We start from the raw sequence: 15,058 nt of genomic DNA on the forward strand, positions 1-15,058 counted from the left end.
CAACCATATAATGTTGTTTTTATGCTTCCATCATGTACTCCGTAGTGTGTATCAACCATAGTTGGCAAACTTGTGACTCGGGCTCAGATCGAACTCCTACTGGGTCACCGAGTCAGTGGGTTGACTCGGTGACTCGGATGAGTCAGGACTCTATATTTTATAGTTTAGCACATGAATAAGACATGGAAATAACTAAACCTCAAGCTAATATGTCAATAGCTAAGTTACAAAAACATATAATTATGCATGATTATTAACTTTTTTCATTGAACAATATTAGATTCTTCATAACAAGTGACTTTATATAAGAATTATGCATTAAAATAATAAAATACATGATAAAACAATTTATTTAATAGGTTGGATCGACAGTCCTGAATCGTGACCCAGTTGGGGTCCGATCTGGATCGACTCGGGTGATTCCCGAGTTGACTCGCCGGGTTTGCCAACTATGGTATCAATGGTACTTACTGGAAGCACTTATGATACATGAGAATCATGATTCCCATGAAGCGGAATCAGAATCGGTCAAGAATCATGACTCCGAGTAATGGGAATCACGATTCTCAGTTATGGGAATCTCGATTCCCATGACATGGGAATCTCGATTCTCAGTTATGGGAATCCTGATTCCCATGACTGAGAATCTTGATTCCTTCAGGAATCCCAATTCTCATGAGATGGAAATCCCGATTCCCTCAAGAATCCAATTCCTATGTTTAAAAATCATGATTTCCTTAAGAATCCTGCTTATTATGCTCACAAAACTTTACATATTGTTTCCTAAACATTCTCCATACCTCTTCCTACTCACTTTCTGCTTCCCAAATCGTTTAAAATTTTGAAATGACTTTCCTGATTCTGATTCTTGTACTACTTTCTGATTGTGATTCACAATGTGGTAACTATGACATCAACAAATTTTCTTCCTATCATCTACGTCACATAGGTGCAGGTGCGGATGCGGGTGCAGGTACGGGTGCAGTTGCGGTACTTTAAAAAAAACTTGGGTGCGGGGGTGCAGGGAATATATATATATATATATATATATAAATGGACTTGATTAGGATTAACTAAATCTACTTTTGGATAGAAATGGACCTCAATGTGGTGGACTTCACTTAACACAAAGGAAATTGTGTCCAAGTGTCGCACCCGCCTGTGACGCTGGTGCGGTGCCCTGTTAGAAGAGTCTGTGTGACATAGCCTATCATGTTTTTTTTATTTTATTTCTATAATGTCTCATTATCACAAATATCATTGATATTTTGAAAACATCACAATGTTATTTTACTACATAGAGTATCAATAGATTTGCATCCTAACACATTTCTACAGCATATCATTAAAACATCACAATGCTACTTTACTACATAGTGTATCAATAGATTTGCATCCTATCAACTTTCTTTAGCATACCATTATGCCCTTGAGAGAACACAACACCCGAATCCCAAAAAAGTATCCCAAGAATTCCAAATCTTTCATGTCATATACTTGATACAAGTATTGTTTTAGCCTTGCAATCTAGTTTTTTGCCGCGTCTCCTGCCACAATTATCATTCACATATATAGGGAGAATAGTGATATGCACGCCTGTTTGTAAGAAGAGTGTATGATTAAATCTAGTCCTTTGGAATCTGATTTCTATGTAAGATCTAATACAACAACAACAACAACTACGCCTTCATCCCAAAACAAATGGGATCGGCGATATGAACCAAAAAAGAAAATCATTCTGGGTCTTCCACATGAATCCTTCTCCTTCAATCATTTTTATCCAATGCCATGTCCTCGGTGAGATTCAAAGCATTCATATTCTTTCCTATCATCTCCATCCAAGTCTTCTTAGGCCTACCCCGACCTCTTTTAACTAATATATTTTCCCATTTCTCCATCCTTCTAACTGGAGCATCATTAGGCCTTCGCCGAATATGTCCAAACCACCGTAAACGATTCTCTCTTGTCTTATTTTCAATGGATGCAATGCCTACCTACTTACGTATCTCCTCGTTCCGAATCTTAGCTTTTATTGTATTTTCACACATCCATCTAAGCATATGCATCTCAGCTACACTCATTTTTTGAATATGATGTCTCTTGGCAGCCCAACATTCTGTACCATATAGTAAAGCGGGCTTAATTGTCGTCTTATAAAACTTTCTCTTCAACCGCAATGGCATTCTACGATCGCACAACACTCCAGTTGCACTTTTCCATTTCATCCACCCAACCTTTATCCTATGATTTACATCTCCATCAATTTCTCCATACTTTTGAATGATAGATACCAAATATTTGAAACAATCATCCACCGGTATTTCTTGCTCACCAAGCTTCACTACACTCCCATCACTACTTCGTTGCTTACTAAACCGACATTCCATATATTTTGTCTTACTCTTACTCAACTTAAAACCTCTTGCTTAACATGTCTGTCTCCATAATTCTAACTCAGCATTAACCCCAGCTCTAGACTCATCAATCAAAACAATATCATCAGCAAACAACATACACCACGGCATATTTTCTTGAATTGATCTCGTAAGCTCATCCATCACTATAGCAAATAGGAAAGGGCTTAATGCAGATCCTTGATGTAACCCAACCGTTATAGGAAAATAGGTTGTCACCCCTCCACACGTGCGGACATTGGTTACTACTCCTTCATACATATCTTTAATTATACTAATGTACTTGAGAGAAACACCTTTCTTCATCATTTAAACTATGCTTGTAGAGATTGCTTTTGCACATAGACACCCAATTCCAGCTTGCACACCACTTGCCATTGTATTCTTCACACCTGGGTATGATGGCCAAGCCTTATGGTCTATCTCACCTGGGTATGGGTGCGATACGGGTACAGAGGGTACAACACGACAAGTTCAAAAAATGTGGATACGGAGACACAACTATATATATTTACTTATTTGAATAAAAAATATAACATTTTAAATGTAAAATAGGAAGGAGTAAAATGAATTTCTTTTAAAATAAGAGGGTATTTTAAAAATATGTGCTTGAAAAAATATAAAAGGGAATCTTTTGGTTATTTTTACATAAAAGAGGAAGAAGATGATACTATGAATACAAAAAGGAGTAAAAGGAATTTTTTTTAAGAATATGAAGATTGGTAGGGGCCTCGATGAAATTTTCAATTTCATTAAGCAGAAAAAAGGGGGTGGGAAGGGGCATCGACTCCCTCTCTCATCTCTCTCACTCCAAAATGAAGATGAACAAAACATGGAGGAGGAGGCTGCAGTAGGTACGGGCCATTCCTCTCTCTCTCTCTCTCTCTCTCTCTCTCTCTCTCTCTCTCTCTCTCTCTCTCTCTCTCTCTCTCTCTCTCTCTCTCCAACCCCTTTGGTTTAACCCCACCCCCCACTCTCTCGTTTCCCCCTCCCCCAACCCCTCTGGTGTATCCCTCTCTCTCCCTTGTTCCCCCCTCCCCCAACCCCTTTGGTTTACCTCTCTCTCTCAAGTGACCTTGCAATCGCCGAGAAAGAGAGAGAGAGACAGAAAAGAGACATGGGAAGACGAGAGCCATAGGGGGGAAAGAGTGAGACCAAAGAGAGTAGAGGGTTTCAGGAGAGGGAGGATTTTGCTTTTTTCTGAAGTTTGGGTCTGCATTAGACTTGACCCGACTCGGCACAGTGTGGGACCCAACCCGTGGCATACCCACACTACGCTTGATACTCATACCCGTGTCAACGCGTGTCAACACAGATACAGCAGCCGAATTGTTGTGTCGTGGTATCATAGCTTATGGCAAGTACAATGAGGATTACTTTTAATAGAATTCAACTTAACCACCAATACAAAAGTTTTTTGGGCAGAATATACAACAAATTTGTGTGTATCTCTTTGGCGACCAATCTAGCCTTGTACAGCTCTATGAATCGTTTGGCTCAAACTTCAAGTTATACAACCATTTTCACCTTACAACTTCTTCCTTGGTAATGAGGCAATGTGTTCATATGTCCAGTTCTTCTCTCGAGCCTCCATATTACTAGTGATTGTATCTCTCTATTGGAGAACTCTCATAGCTTCATCAACATTCTTGAGAATAAGTACAGAGTTGCAATTGCCAATAAATGCCTTGCAGGACACTGACATTCATAAGCATGAAATTACATAAGAGGTAAGTGGTACAAAAGTCCTTTTTTAAATCTTAAGAGCAAGGTCATCACCATAAATTGCATGCTTTGTGATTCATATATTAGTTTTAAAAACAAGTCTCTGCAATCCGATGTCTCTTCAAGTGTGGAGTATGAATAAGACTAGGGCAACCTTGGTGCCTATGTCACACGGATAACCCAATTTTACCGTCGTTTTGTATCCCCTTGTATACTAGTTACATTGAAAACTTCATAAAAATGGTTGTATCCCCATATTTTCAACCGTATCTATGTGACATAACTTGGTATGTGTGATTGTTTCTAGCATTTGGCTTCCCACTAGATCCCAGCAGCGGACTCAGGTTTGCCCACCTTTCACACAAAAAAAACACCAAAACTTCTCCTCCTCATCAATACCTTCTAACTTGTCTTCTATAAGTTACTTCTCCTCTTACCTTTCTCATAACTTGACTTGTGAGAGGTGGTACCGTTTATGAGGTCAACTCTCACTAGACTTAATTCATTTGATGCAATCAAATTCCTTATATCTTCTCCTCTTTGTAGAAAGGCATGTATGTTCCAAGTATAGGCAACTCTTTGCACTCATAATGTTAGGCTTGAGACGCACATACTCACTATGAAATCCCCAAAAGAAGTCAAAAATGTCTTCTTTCATTTGCACAATGCGCATGTTTAACTCGGTTGTAATGGCCTATGTCTTCTCACTGCTCCCTAAGCTCGTTATAGCAATTACTCTAAAGAATATCACACCCCTTGGCTGCATTTGTCTTTCTTAAATATGCATTCAACACGGGGACTCATACTTGTCAGTTTCCGTACTCATGAATGTTTCTCCAACGAACAAGTCCATAGATTGGATAAGCCAACCGATTACAATATGGTTTTCCCAATCCAAATAACACGACACTTTCTCTCGGTTTCTTTTCTCCACTCCACCATTCATGTTACCAAGCGAGCATCATAATTTTTTCTCATCAAACTTGATGTTGGAAATATAAAAACTTGAACTATCACTAGCAGAGTTTCCAATCCGTAACATATATACTCAAACATATCAAATCACAACCTAAGAAGGCACCAAAGCGTCCGCATAATCGAACAAAATGGCAATTTCTCTCCTTTAATCACATCAAAAACAAAATTTTAGAGCTTCCTAATTCACTAAATTGCATGATAGAGATATTTCCCTACCAATTCAACCCAGTAAAAGAGTGAACAGCATCGATGAAGTACTGCAAGGCGGCGACGGGGAAGAACGAGTCCGCAGCCGCGATCGCGACTTCGCTCGTGCCGGGTGCCTGCGCAACGGTCTCGGCGGCCGTCTCTGCGAACACTCCGGAGACGTCGCTCATGTACTCGATATTATCGGGCTCTTCCTCGATCGTGCTGCTCGAGTAGTGCCTCGTAGATGATACGACGCCGAAAGGGAGAAGGATCCTGTACGGGTGCCTCGACCGAGACGGAGCGGAACCGGAGAGGAGGTAGCAAAAAGAACCAGACGGGAGAAGTGGCGGAGGCGAAGGAGAAGAGGTAGTTGGGTGGTTGTCGTGGTGGTGGTGGGGAAGGGAAGAGCAAGAAGAGGCGGAGAGGTGGTGGGTGCGGATGAGGAGGGAGAGTTGGGAGGAGATGCGCCGCCCGCCGCCGGTGGCAGCAGAGGAAGCCATGGCCGCCGCCGGTGCAGGCGGAAGGGAAGGGGTTCGCTCGTTTGTGTGAAGTGTGAAACCTTCTCTAGCGAAGAAGCCGGTTTGCTGCCTTTGCTTGATGGACTCGTAAAAGGAAAACGATGGTTCAGGTCTAGCACCAAATCCACGACTAAACCAAGTCGGCCGGCTGCCGGTTCCCGGGATGTAAACGGTTCGGATTCGGGTCGGATCTAAGCATTATTAAGTCCGACTTAATCGGGTTTGGCGTAATCGAATTCGGATTTGGATTAAAAGATAAACCCAAACTCAGACTAGCTTAATACTCAATATTTACACTTAATTAGGTTGGGCTTTTAGTCGGATTTGAGTTCAAGTTTTGTAACACCCACAAAAATTTAACTTTAATTATTGTTCAAATATTGAAATTTCGAGAGCAGTTTATTTTTTTAATAAGTATAAGTAAATCAAATCTTATAATGCAAAAATTATTTTAAAATGGTTAAAACTTTGGGTGGGGTTACACTAAAGATAACAATCAAATCAAAATATACGGGATATATACATTTCAAACCGCGTAAAGTATAAAATTGAAATATGAAGAGTTTTAATTTTATTTTAAATCAAAGTATAAAAATAATAGTTCAATCTTTACACGATCAAGTACTTAAAACGAAAAGATCATGTCTACCAAGATCGCAAGGTAAGAGTGGATCATCGAGAATGCAGTTCAACTAGTCCTTCGCTCAAACTACTCATCATACTTTACCTGCATTACCTGTCCCCCATAAAATGGGGTATGACTCACTAAAATCTAGTAAAGCAACTCAACTCAAACTTAAAGAAAATATACCAAGCATTTAAAGGTAAAGACATGATATATTATTCATAAATTGTTAAGTGATAGACAAGGGAACGTCATATGAGTCATTTATTTTAAGCATTAAAAAATAAATCATTTAAAAGCATTTCATTACTTAAAATTCTATTCAACCTTAACTCACATAATAAAATATAATATATATGCATTAAAGACAAACAAGTCATCGCATAAATATATATGTATTTAAGACATTTAGATTATTTCATCATTTTTATATGCATTCATAATTGTTATAAATAATAAGTCAAAACACAATTGATCATTCCAGCATGAAATACACACACATACCTTTTAAGTAATTTAGTTAGATATTCATAATACATAAGTGTGATATATTTACTCAAACAATCGTAATGTAATCATTTGCAATGAAACTATTTAGGTGTGAAGTATCATTTACCTAATAAGTCAAAACTAGTTATTTGTAAGTGTGATGTGTCATTCACCTATACGCTAACATAAGCGTCACAAACATAACCTCATGTCAAGATCTAAAATCAATAAGGATCTGATTCTTATATCTGAGTTCAGTATATAATCATGCTACAACAAAAAAACCAAATTTATAGATTCATGACTGGTTATCTCAATCAACTCAGAAGATCATCACAATTCTTCATAACAATTTATTTAATCATATAAATATTTATAAGATTCACGCTGGTTCTCATGATCTAGAAAATATACAACGTCATAAGGAGTTACTGCCCTAGACGGATGGTCTGCCTAGTCTTGGACAATGCACTTCCTCACAGAGACTTACCGCTCTAGCCGGATTACCTGATCTAGTTATGCACACCCTCAGAGAGGATCCTTTGAGAATAATTCTTCAACATGCACCATATTCATTGAAAACTATTATGATATATGCATCAATACAATTGACCACTCTCAGGGTCGATAACCATCAACACGGGCACAAGCATGTATACAATCAATATGCATCACATTATATACCACTTCATATGTCACTTAAATCATAAATTCACACATTTAATCAATAAGGTTTCATGAACCATAGTTCACCATTGAACTCAAACATTTATTGCATGCATTCATAATTTTATATCACGTGACATTTAAATTATATTATACAAAAGCAGATTATCTTACGCACCATATCAATTGCAATGAACTTGTAGAGATCATGTTTAAACACTAATTGTGTAAGTGTGATGTTGTTGTGCTAAAAAATTCACCGAATCACAAATACAAGTTATGCGTACACACCGCATGTAGTTGTGGATATCTAGGGTTGTTGCACGTATGAAGGCTCCAGTCTTACCTACTACGATTCCTTGAGGGATCAAGCAAATGTCTGAGATAGCTAAAAACGTGTGTAAATTTTACTTTTTGTCTAAGTCCTTACATTTAAAGAAGTATAATATTTTGGAATGAGAACATTTTTAAATTATATCATTTCAATTCTGTTATGTTCTTGCATATGGTTTAGAACTTTAAATCTTTATGTAACTCCTCAATTATCTTAAATCTTGATACATTTTATCTTTCGTATTTTCTTTTTTACATGTGAGAATCCTTAGAGTTATAAATTTAATCAAGTTGTGTTTATGAATGATTTTGTACTAGATCTGATACTGGGAGGCTAATATACACTCGCACTTGTGCTCAGATAGTCCATATAGTATTTGGAATAGTTGGGATGTAGTCATAAATGAGCGTGTTGACATATTACTTTCGAAAATCATATGAATTATTTATATAAATAAAAAGTTTTAAATGTTTCTCAAAATTTGGGTTTGGAAAAGTTTTAAAAGGTTGAATTTTTTAAGAATGTTATAATATGGTTTCGGATAAAAAGATAAACCCAAACTCAAATCTAACTAGCTTAATACTCGATATTTACACTTAATTCGGTTTGGTTTTTAGTCAAATTTGGGTTCGGGTTTAAATGAAAAACTTAATACCAAACTCATATCTGAATATTATTTAGGTCCAAAATTTGCTACAAAACCCTCTTAATAAACTCTAATCTAGGTCAAGTATCTAGTTGCATCCAAACCATTATAAAACCTATTAAAGGCAAAACAATGCTTTTGATTATATAAACCACAAGGGTTATGTTTGTCTGGTAAGGGAGACTTGTTGATGTCACCAAGTTGATGGGATGTTACAACTTAGAAATCCATGGGTGGTGTTCCTAGCCACAAGGTTGAAGTTGTGTGTACTCTTTAATGGTCAGGGGCCTCAAGGGTTTTACCAAGGGGGGACCAGCATTAATGTGCGATATGTGATGAGGTCTTTTTTCCTTAGATTTTCTAATAAATTTTTTTAAAAATCATGAAATTGGATTCGGGTTTGATCAGAGCTACTAGTGACAACCATACCTGGGCCCTATGTTTGATGAGAGCTACTAGTGACAAAACCATACCTAGGTTCTATGAGAATCATATAAAGCAGATCCGGACCAAACATTATAGAGAAAATTGTTGATTTTAATCAAGACTCAGGTCTGATCCATGTCTATCATGTCTGGATCCTTTTGCTCATCGGTCCTTATCTAACTCTACCTCTTTCTTTATTACCAAATTACCTAGAACATCTGGTGAGGGTCTGGCTCATAATCAGCTCATTGACAACTGACGTGCAGGATTAAGAAATGAGATGGGTTGCCTGAGGTTCAGCTCGTAAAAACTCATTGGAACTTGTGAAATAAGGCTTTGCTTGTTTGGTAGGAGTTGTTAGTACACATCACCTTGTGTTGGTTCAAAACCCAATGGTATAGTTGTATAACTGGTAGGAGTAGACCTAAACCCAGCTTGCCTTAAAAAAAAAAAGGAGTTCACGTCACAGTGTGTTGGGACGTTCTAAGTTCAAAACCCAATGGTATGTTGTGTAACTAGTGGGGTTTGCCTAACCCCAGCTTGCCTTTCAAAAAAAAAAAAGGTTGAACACAAATAATGGGTGTTTCTTTTTGACTCATCAATATTCATATTATAAAAAATGATTGTATTGTCCTTTAAAAGTAGTGGATTTTTTAGAAATGTCTACTAATTTGCCGAAATCCTCCCCATGCCCAAAATTGTTGATTCTTGACTTTTTTAGAATATGTTTACCCTTCGCACGAGCGAACTTGTTGATGTTCATGTGATAGATATGTATGTCATATAATGGTCGCAACAACTCAATAACAAGGAGATTTACATAAAATTTTTGAAGAGTTGATAAATTTTGCATAAAAAATTATAATCATCGCTAACTTGAATCCTAACATAGAAAATTCGCATATGAAATGTGCTAATCTTCTAATACTTGTAAGCATGGTGTGAACCTTATAGAATTTAAAAGCTCAAGCTCAGCATATTCGTGCTATAGATTTGTGGACGTCCTGACCTTCATGCAGACGACATGTGAACCTCCTTTAACTAAAAACTCACATAAAACAAGGATATTTGCAAATATATATTGTGACATCACAAATGAATGTTGTGAATGTCCTTACCCATGCATGTTTTCTGATTTGAGTTCATGATGCAATGGCCAGGAGAATCTCTCTTGAACCCTACAAGAATAGCCACCCTGGTACAGCTACGAAAATTAAGAAACTATGAAAAACAAGAAATTAACATAAAATTGAAGGAAAATCACTAAAAGTAACTCAAAATTCATTCATTTTTGTTCTTCTACATATCTACAACGAATATTTATAATGTAAAAGGAAAACCCTAAATATGAAAAACACTAACAATGATTCATTTTTGTTCTTGACTAATTTTGGGCATATATGGGTTTTGGAGAGGTTCAATTTGGATGCTAGGCATGGCTTGAGGTGGCTTGATTTGAACTAGATCCAATTGGGTTTGAGTATGACATAATTGGGAATGGATATGGAAAAAATCATGTGGGATTGGGCTTGGTAGTCTTTGGTTCAGGTTCAAATTGGGTTTATCTACAAATGGGTTAATGGATTCTATAATAGGCTTTGGGAGATCCAATAAAATGAGTTTGGATTCATTATGATATTCTAGATCCAAATATTTTTTACTTGGATATGAAACTTTGGGTAAGTCATGGACATGTTCTAACATAAAAATGTTCGAACTAGATTCTAAATTGTTTTCACCCACTTGGGTATGGGTAGAAGTTTTAGGAACGAACTTGGTTTGCATCAAACGTCGAATCCCCTCCCATGTATGAACTTATCACAAACCTTGCTCTCACGATCTTTCTGCAACCCATCCCACCACATTTTGGCTAAACGTCAAAGTTGTGTCACCGCCAATGATACCCTGCAATGTTTTGAAACATCATGTCACTAGAACCAATCAAAGAATATCTTTGCATCCAAGAAAACATGAAACTTTAGAAACTCCACTTTGAGCTTGTATGTATTGGTATGTTTGTGTTCGATCTTAGTTGATTGGGGTCTTGGGGCTTGTGGGTTATTCCTATCCTGAGAAGGTTCAACAAAAAAAACTGAGTTTAGGCTAGGTAGGCTTAGGTTGGTCATTTGTAGTGAAAATATGTTGAGCTTGGTATAAGAAAGTCTGGTTTAGATATGGATCGTTGATTGGGTTATTAGTTTGGTGGTTTGGATAATAGATTTAGTTAGGATTTGGTTGGATCATGACCAGATTGGGTACATTATGAGTCATTAGACTAGGATTAGGGTAGGACAGAGCCTAGATCGGGTTTGAGGGATAATAGGTCTCATCTAGACCCGATCCAGGTCCATAAAGTGATTGGGTATCGTTTTCATTGGGTACTATGCTGGAGCTCCATTCAAGCCTGATTAGGCCAAGTTTGGGTCGGATCACCATGTACAAGACCAAAATATTGGATTTGGGTCTGATTTGGATGATAAAACTGGACCAGACCCCACATCAAAGGAGTTCAAAATGGGTATGAACCTAGCTTAGACTCGTTTGAATCAGGTCTAGAACCTAGGAACCGCCCTTCAGAGGCCGTGGGGAATTGAACAGATTTGTGAATGAACCGGTTTGACCACCCGCCCAATGACTTGGGTGGGAGTACCCCACCCGCTCTCGGGTATGCTCGGTACTCCCAGCCTGGACCTGTTAGGGTTCGGGGGTTTGTGGTGGGCGGGCCTCCTGCCTATCATCACTAGTTGGCGGGCGGTATCCCGTAGATGGATGGCGTCCCATCAGCAGCCAACTGCCTGGCCGCCGTGCCACTCTCGTGGATATGGGGGAAGCCGGTGGTGGTTCGGCCTCCACCATCGACTGTTTCTTCTCTATTTTTCAGATGGCCAGGGTGTGCCCTGACCCACCACAGTGGTCGACTGGCTGGTGACAGTGGCAATACCTCGGGGAAAGGATGAAAATGGATGGTGGATGGTTTGTGATTAAATTGCTAGGGCTCTGTCGATGACAGGTTCTTCTTGCTGCAAAACGTAGAAGGCAGTGATCATTCCCTATTGATGCAATCACAGAGGTCGGGGACACCATGCCAGTCTTTTCCAATCTGGTCCCCATCGGTGATGAGAATGCCAATGGTTAGATCTGCTATCCATGAATAAGGGAAGCCAACAGTGGGACTAAAACCCCATTGACTATTGTTGTGTTTTTTGGTGGGTGAGGGTGACTTTGGTTTGTCAGCACTTGTAAGGAGTCGCTAGCAACATCGTGGCCAAACCCAGATTCCAGCTCTGATGGGCAACTTGATTTCAAAGGATCTCCAACCCTGTTTCAACTAGAAGATGAGCCAAAGACAAGTTGTTTGCGCTTCTGGTAACAAAAAGGAATGGTAACTCAGAGACGATGGTTACAAGCCTTCATCATAAGATACGATGGATAATGATAATCTTCTAAAGCTGCAACATATTGATGTCGTTGAGAACCTTGCGAGTTCCTGAGTTGGATACTTGATGACTACTGAATATTAGCGGTGGCAAAACCTGACACGACCCGCCAACACGCCTCTTAGGCGGGTTCGGGTTTGGCTTAAACTAACCCGTTTAATAAATGGGTCGACCCACCTAACCCGTTTATTAAACGGGTCGGGTTCGTGTTAGGGGTATGCCAACCCGCCAACTCGGCTGACCCGTTTAATAAACGGGTTAGGCGGGCGGGTCAACCTGTTTACCCGAACCTGACCCAACCCGTTTATTAAACGGGTTACCGTTTAATAAATGGGTCGGGTTCGCCAATGGATTACCCATTTAGTAAATGGGTTGGGTTCGCCAGTACCTAGTTCACCCGGGTGCACTAGCACCCGGCTAGGTCTAGAGCCCCAAAAAGAGGGCTCGGTTGGGCTAGATGCCCAAAGGGCTAGGCCAAGACCACTTAGCAGGGTCTGGTCCAACAGTGACCAGACCCAGTTGGGTCACAAAACGTGACCCTGGTCTGAACCCAGGGGATTCAGACCAGGGTAGCACGCCCAGCCAACTCCCCAAAAGGGGAGCGGCTAACCCAAACCCCTAATCGGTGGGTCACAAACCAGCACGGTCTGGACCTTGTGGGTCCAGACCCTGCTGGGTCTTAATGGGGCAGGGCAGCACCCAGGGGTGGGTGTGCTAGGCATGTGCCCCTGGTCGGACCCATGGAGGGTCCTGACCAAAGCTGCAGGCCACAGCCTGCACCCTCCCATAGGTGCGCCCATGGGGCGACCTAACACCCAGCATCGGTGAGGCAGTCAGAGCAGCACGGTCTGGACCCAATGGGTCCAGACCCTGCTAAGTCAAGGGGGAGGGGGCTACAGGTTGGGGGTCTGTACCCCCTCGTCTGACCCCAAAATGGCTCCAGACCACGCCGACACCCCACAAGTTGGGTGCACCAAAAAAAAAGGGAATCCGGGTGCTAGGTGCACCCGGTTTCCAGTTGCCTCAAGACAACTCCCGACAAGGAAAAGGGGCTTGAGAAAGGTCTGTACCCACCTGGTCTGACCCAGCCATGGGTCTCGACCCGACCCAAACGGGGCCCAGCACCCCACATGGTGGGTGCGCCCAAGGTGTGAACCCGGGTGCTATGAGCACCCGGTTCTGGTTGCCAAAGGGCAAAATGGGTGGGGGTTGGCCCCCAATGGTGGCCCCACTCCGTGAGTGGGTCCACCAGGATAGGTCTGGATTCGTGGTGGCCCAAACCACACAACCAAACCACATAGGCTGCAGCAGCCCAGCTGGGGCTGCTGCAGTCACGACTAAAATTTGCACAAGGCACACTGTAGGGGGCCCGGGTCAGTCCGGGAGCCTGCTGCAGAGGTTGCAGCAGCCCCCAAGTGGGGCTATGAGGCCCCAAACGGAACCAAAAACAAGTCTGGGTTGGCTGCGAAGGAGCCCAACCGAGCTGCCTCAAGCACAACCCCCACTAAGGGCGTTCCAACAAAAAAAAAACATACAAGGCATTACATGAAAAAAAAAGGAAATAAGTCATGTTATACATATGTGAAGCAAAAATGGAAGGAAGGAAAAGGAGGAAACCAAGGTGTGTGCAAATTCAGTTTGGGTGCTCATGCCCAAACCGAAAAATATTTCAATAAAAATGAGAGAAGTATAGAAGGAAGCTCACCTTGTGTTGGGAGGGAGGAGGTATGACTTGAAGAATGAGCCTAAATAAGATAAACCTGTCGCACCCCATTCACAAGATGGTCACCCACAGAGAGGGTGAATGGTACAACCCTGAGTGACACGTCGTTACTATAACTCATTATTTTGAGGAGCTGCAGCGCCCTCTGACCTCCAGTCACTCAGAGTTAGGAGGGTTGATGTTACCCTCTTCAGGGACCTCTGCTACTATAGTAGTAAGGATTGCAATCTTTTATTCCTGCGAAAGGTTTCTCTTAGTCGTGTGTTGCTCGCAGGTGGTTGACTCGGTCTGTAGCATCTCCGGTTATCACATTAGAAATTGAATAACGGACGACGGGTGCATGTCTTATAGAATGTGAGGTTTCCTTCGTGTACCCGAAGGAGTAATCAGAAGAACATAAGTACTAACCAAACATACTGACATACTGTAGTTGTTTACTGGTTTACTTGGTTACTTTAGCACTGCTCCTACTTCTGTTTAGTTGCTCTACGTGGTTGTTTCGTATTTGTTTGGTTACTGAAGTTGTTGCACTTGTTACTCTGTTGTTTTACAGTCTTGTAGCACATGCACCTACCTGACACACACTTGTACTTTTAATTTAAATGTTTCTAATTGTTCCATCATGCTAGATATAGTCTGTTACTTAGCATATTTGTTGGTTGCTACTTACCCTATGCTTTTTCATAAAAATGATGATGTATGGATGGTTTGTCTCACCAACTCGCAAGAGTACTGACCCTAATTTATGGGGATACAGGTGACAAGTAGGCGCAGCGCGATGCGACGGCACACAACAGGAGGCTTGAGACTCACACTTGGCAGTGGATCCTGGTTTCTTCTGGTTTTGGGGTCTGAGGGGGTTTTCCTCTCTTTTTGAGAGATTGTTTT

General features: G+C 40.7%; 2 protein-coding genes across 3 annotated transcripts in view; one reads left to right on the forward strand and one right to left on the reverse strand.

Moving 5' to 3' along the window:
• LOC149831013 (mitochondrial inner membrane protein OXA1-like) overlaps positions 1-5,896 on the reverse strand; it is a 36,511-nt gene extending 30,615 nt beyond the window's left edge. For both annotated transcript variants that reach the window (XM_090011956.1, XM_090011955.1), the window contains exon 1: positions 5,334-5,896. In XM_090011956.1, the coding sequence (XP_089868082.1) occupies positions 5,334-5,806 (473 nt within the window). In that variant the 5' untranslated portion in view covers positions 5,807-5,896. The remainder of the gene's footprint in view (positions 1-5,333) is intronic.
• A 5,879-nt stretch (positions 5,897-11,775) lies between these two features.
• Positions 11,776-15,058, forward strand: part of LOC149831014 (eukaryotic translation initiation factor 4E-2-like) — a 36,741-nt gene continuing 33,458 nt past the window's right edge. The window contains 1 exon segment of the mRNA XM_090012912.1: positions 11,776-11,935. Within this exon segment, the coding sequence (XP_089869038.1) occupies positions 11,776-11,935 (160 nt within the window).

Source organism: Nuphar pumila, chromosome 7, assembly GCF_984573655.1.
Source record: "Nuphar pumila chromosome 7, dmNupPumi1.hap1.1, whole genome shotgun sequence".
NCBI lineage: Eukaryota > Viridiplantae > Streptophyta > Magnoliopsida > Nymphaeales > Nymphaeaceae > Nuphar > Nuphar pumila.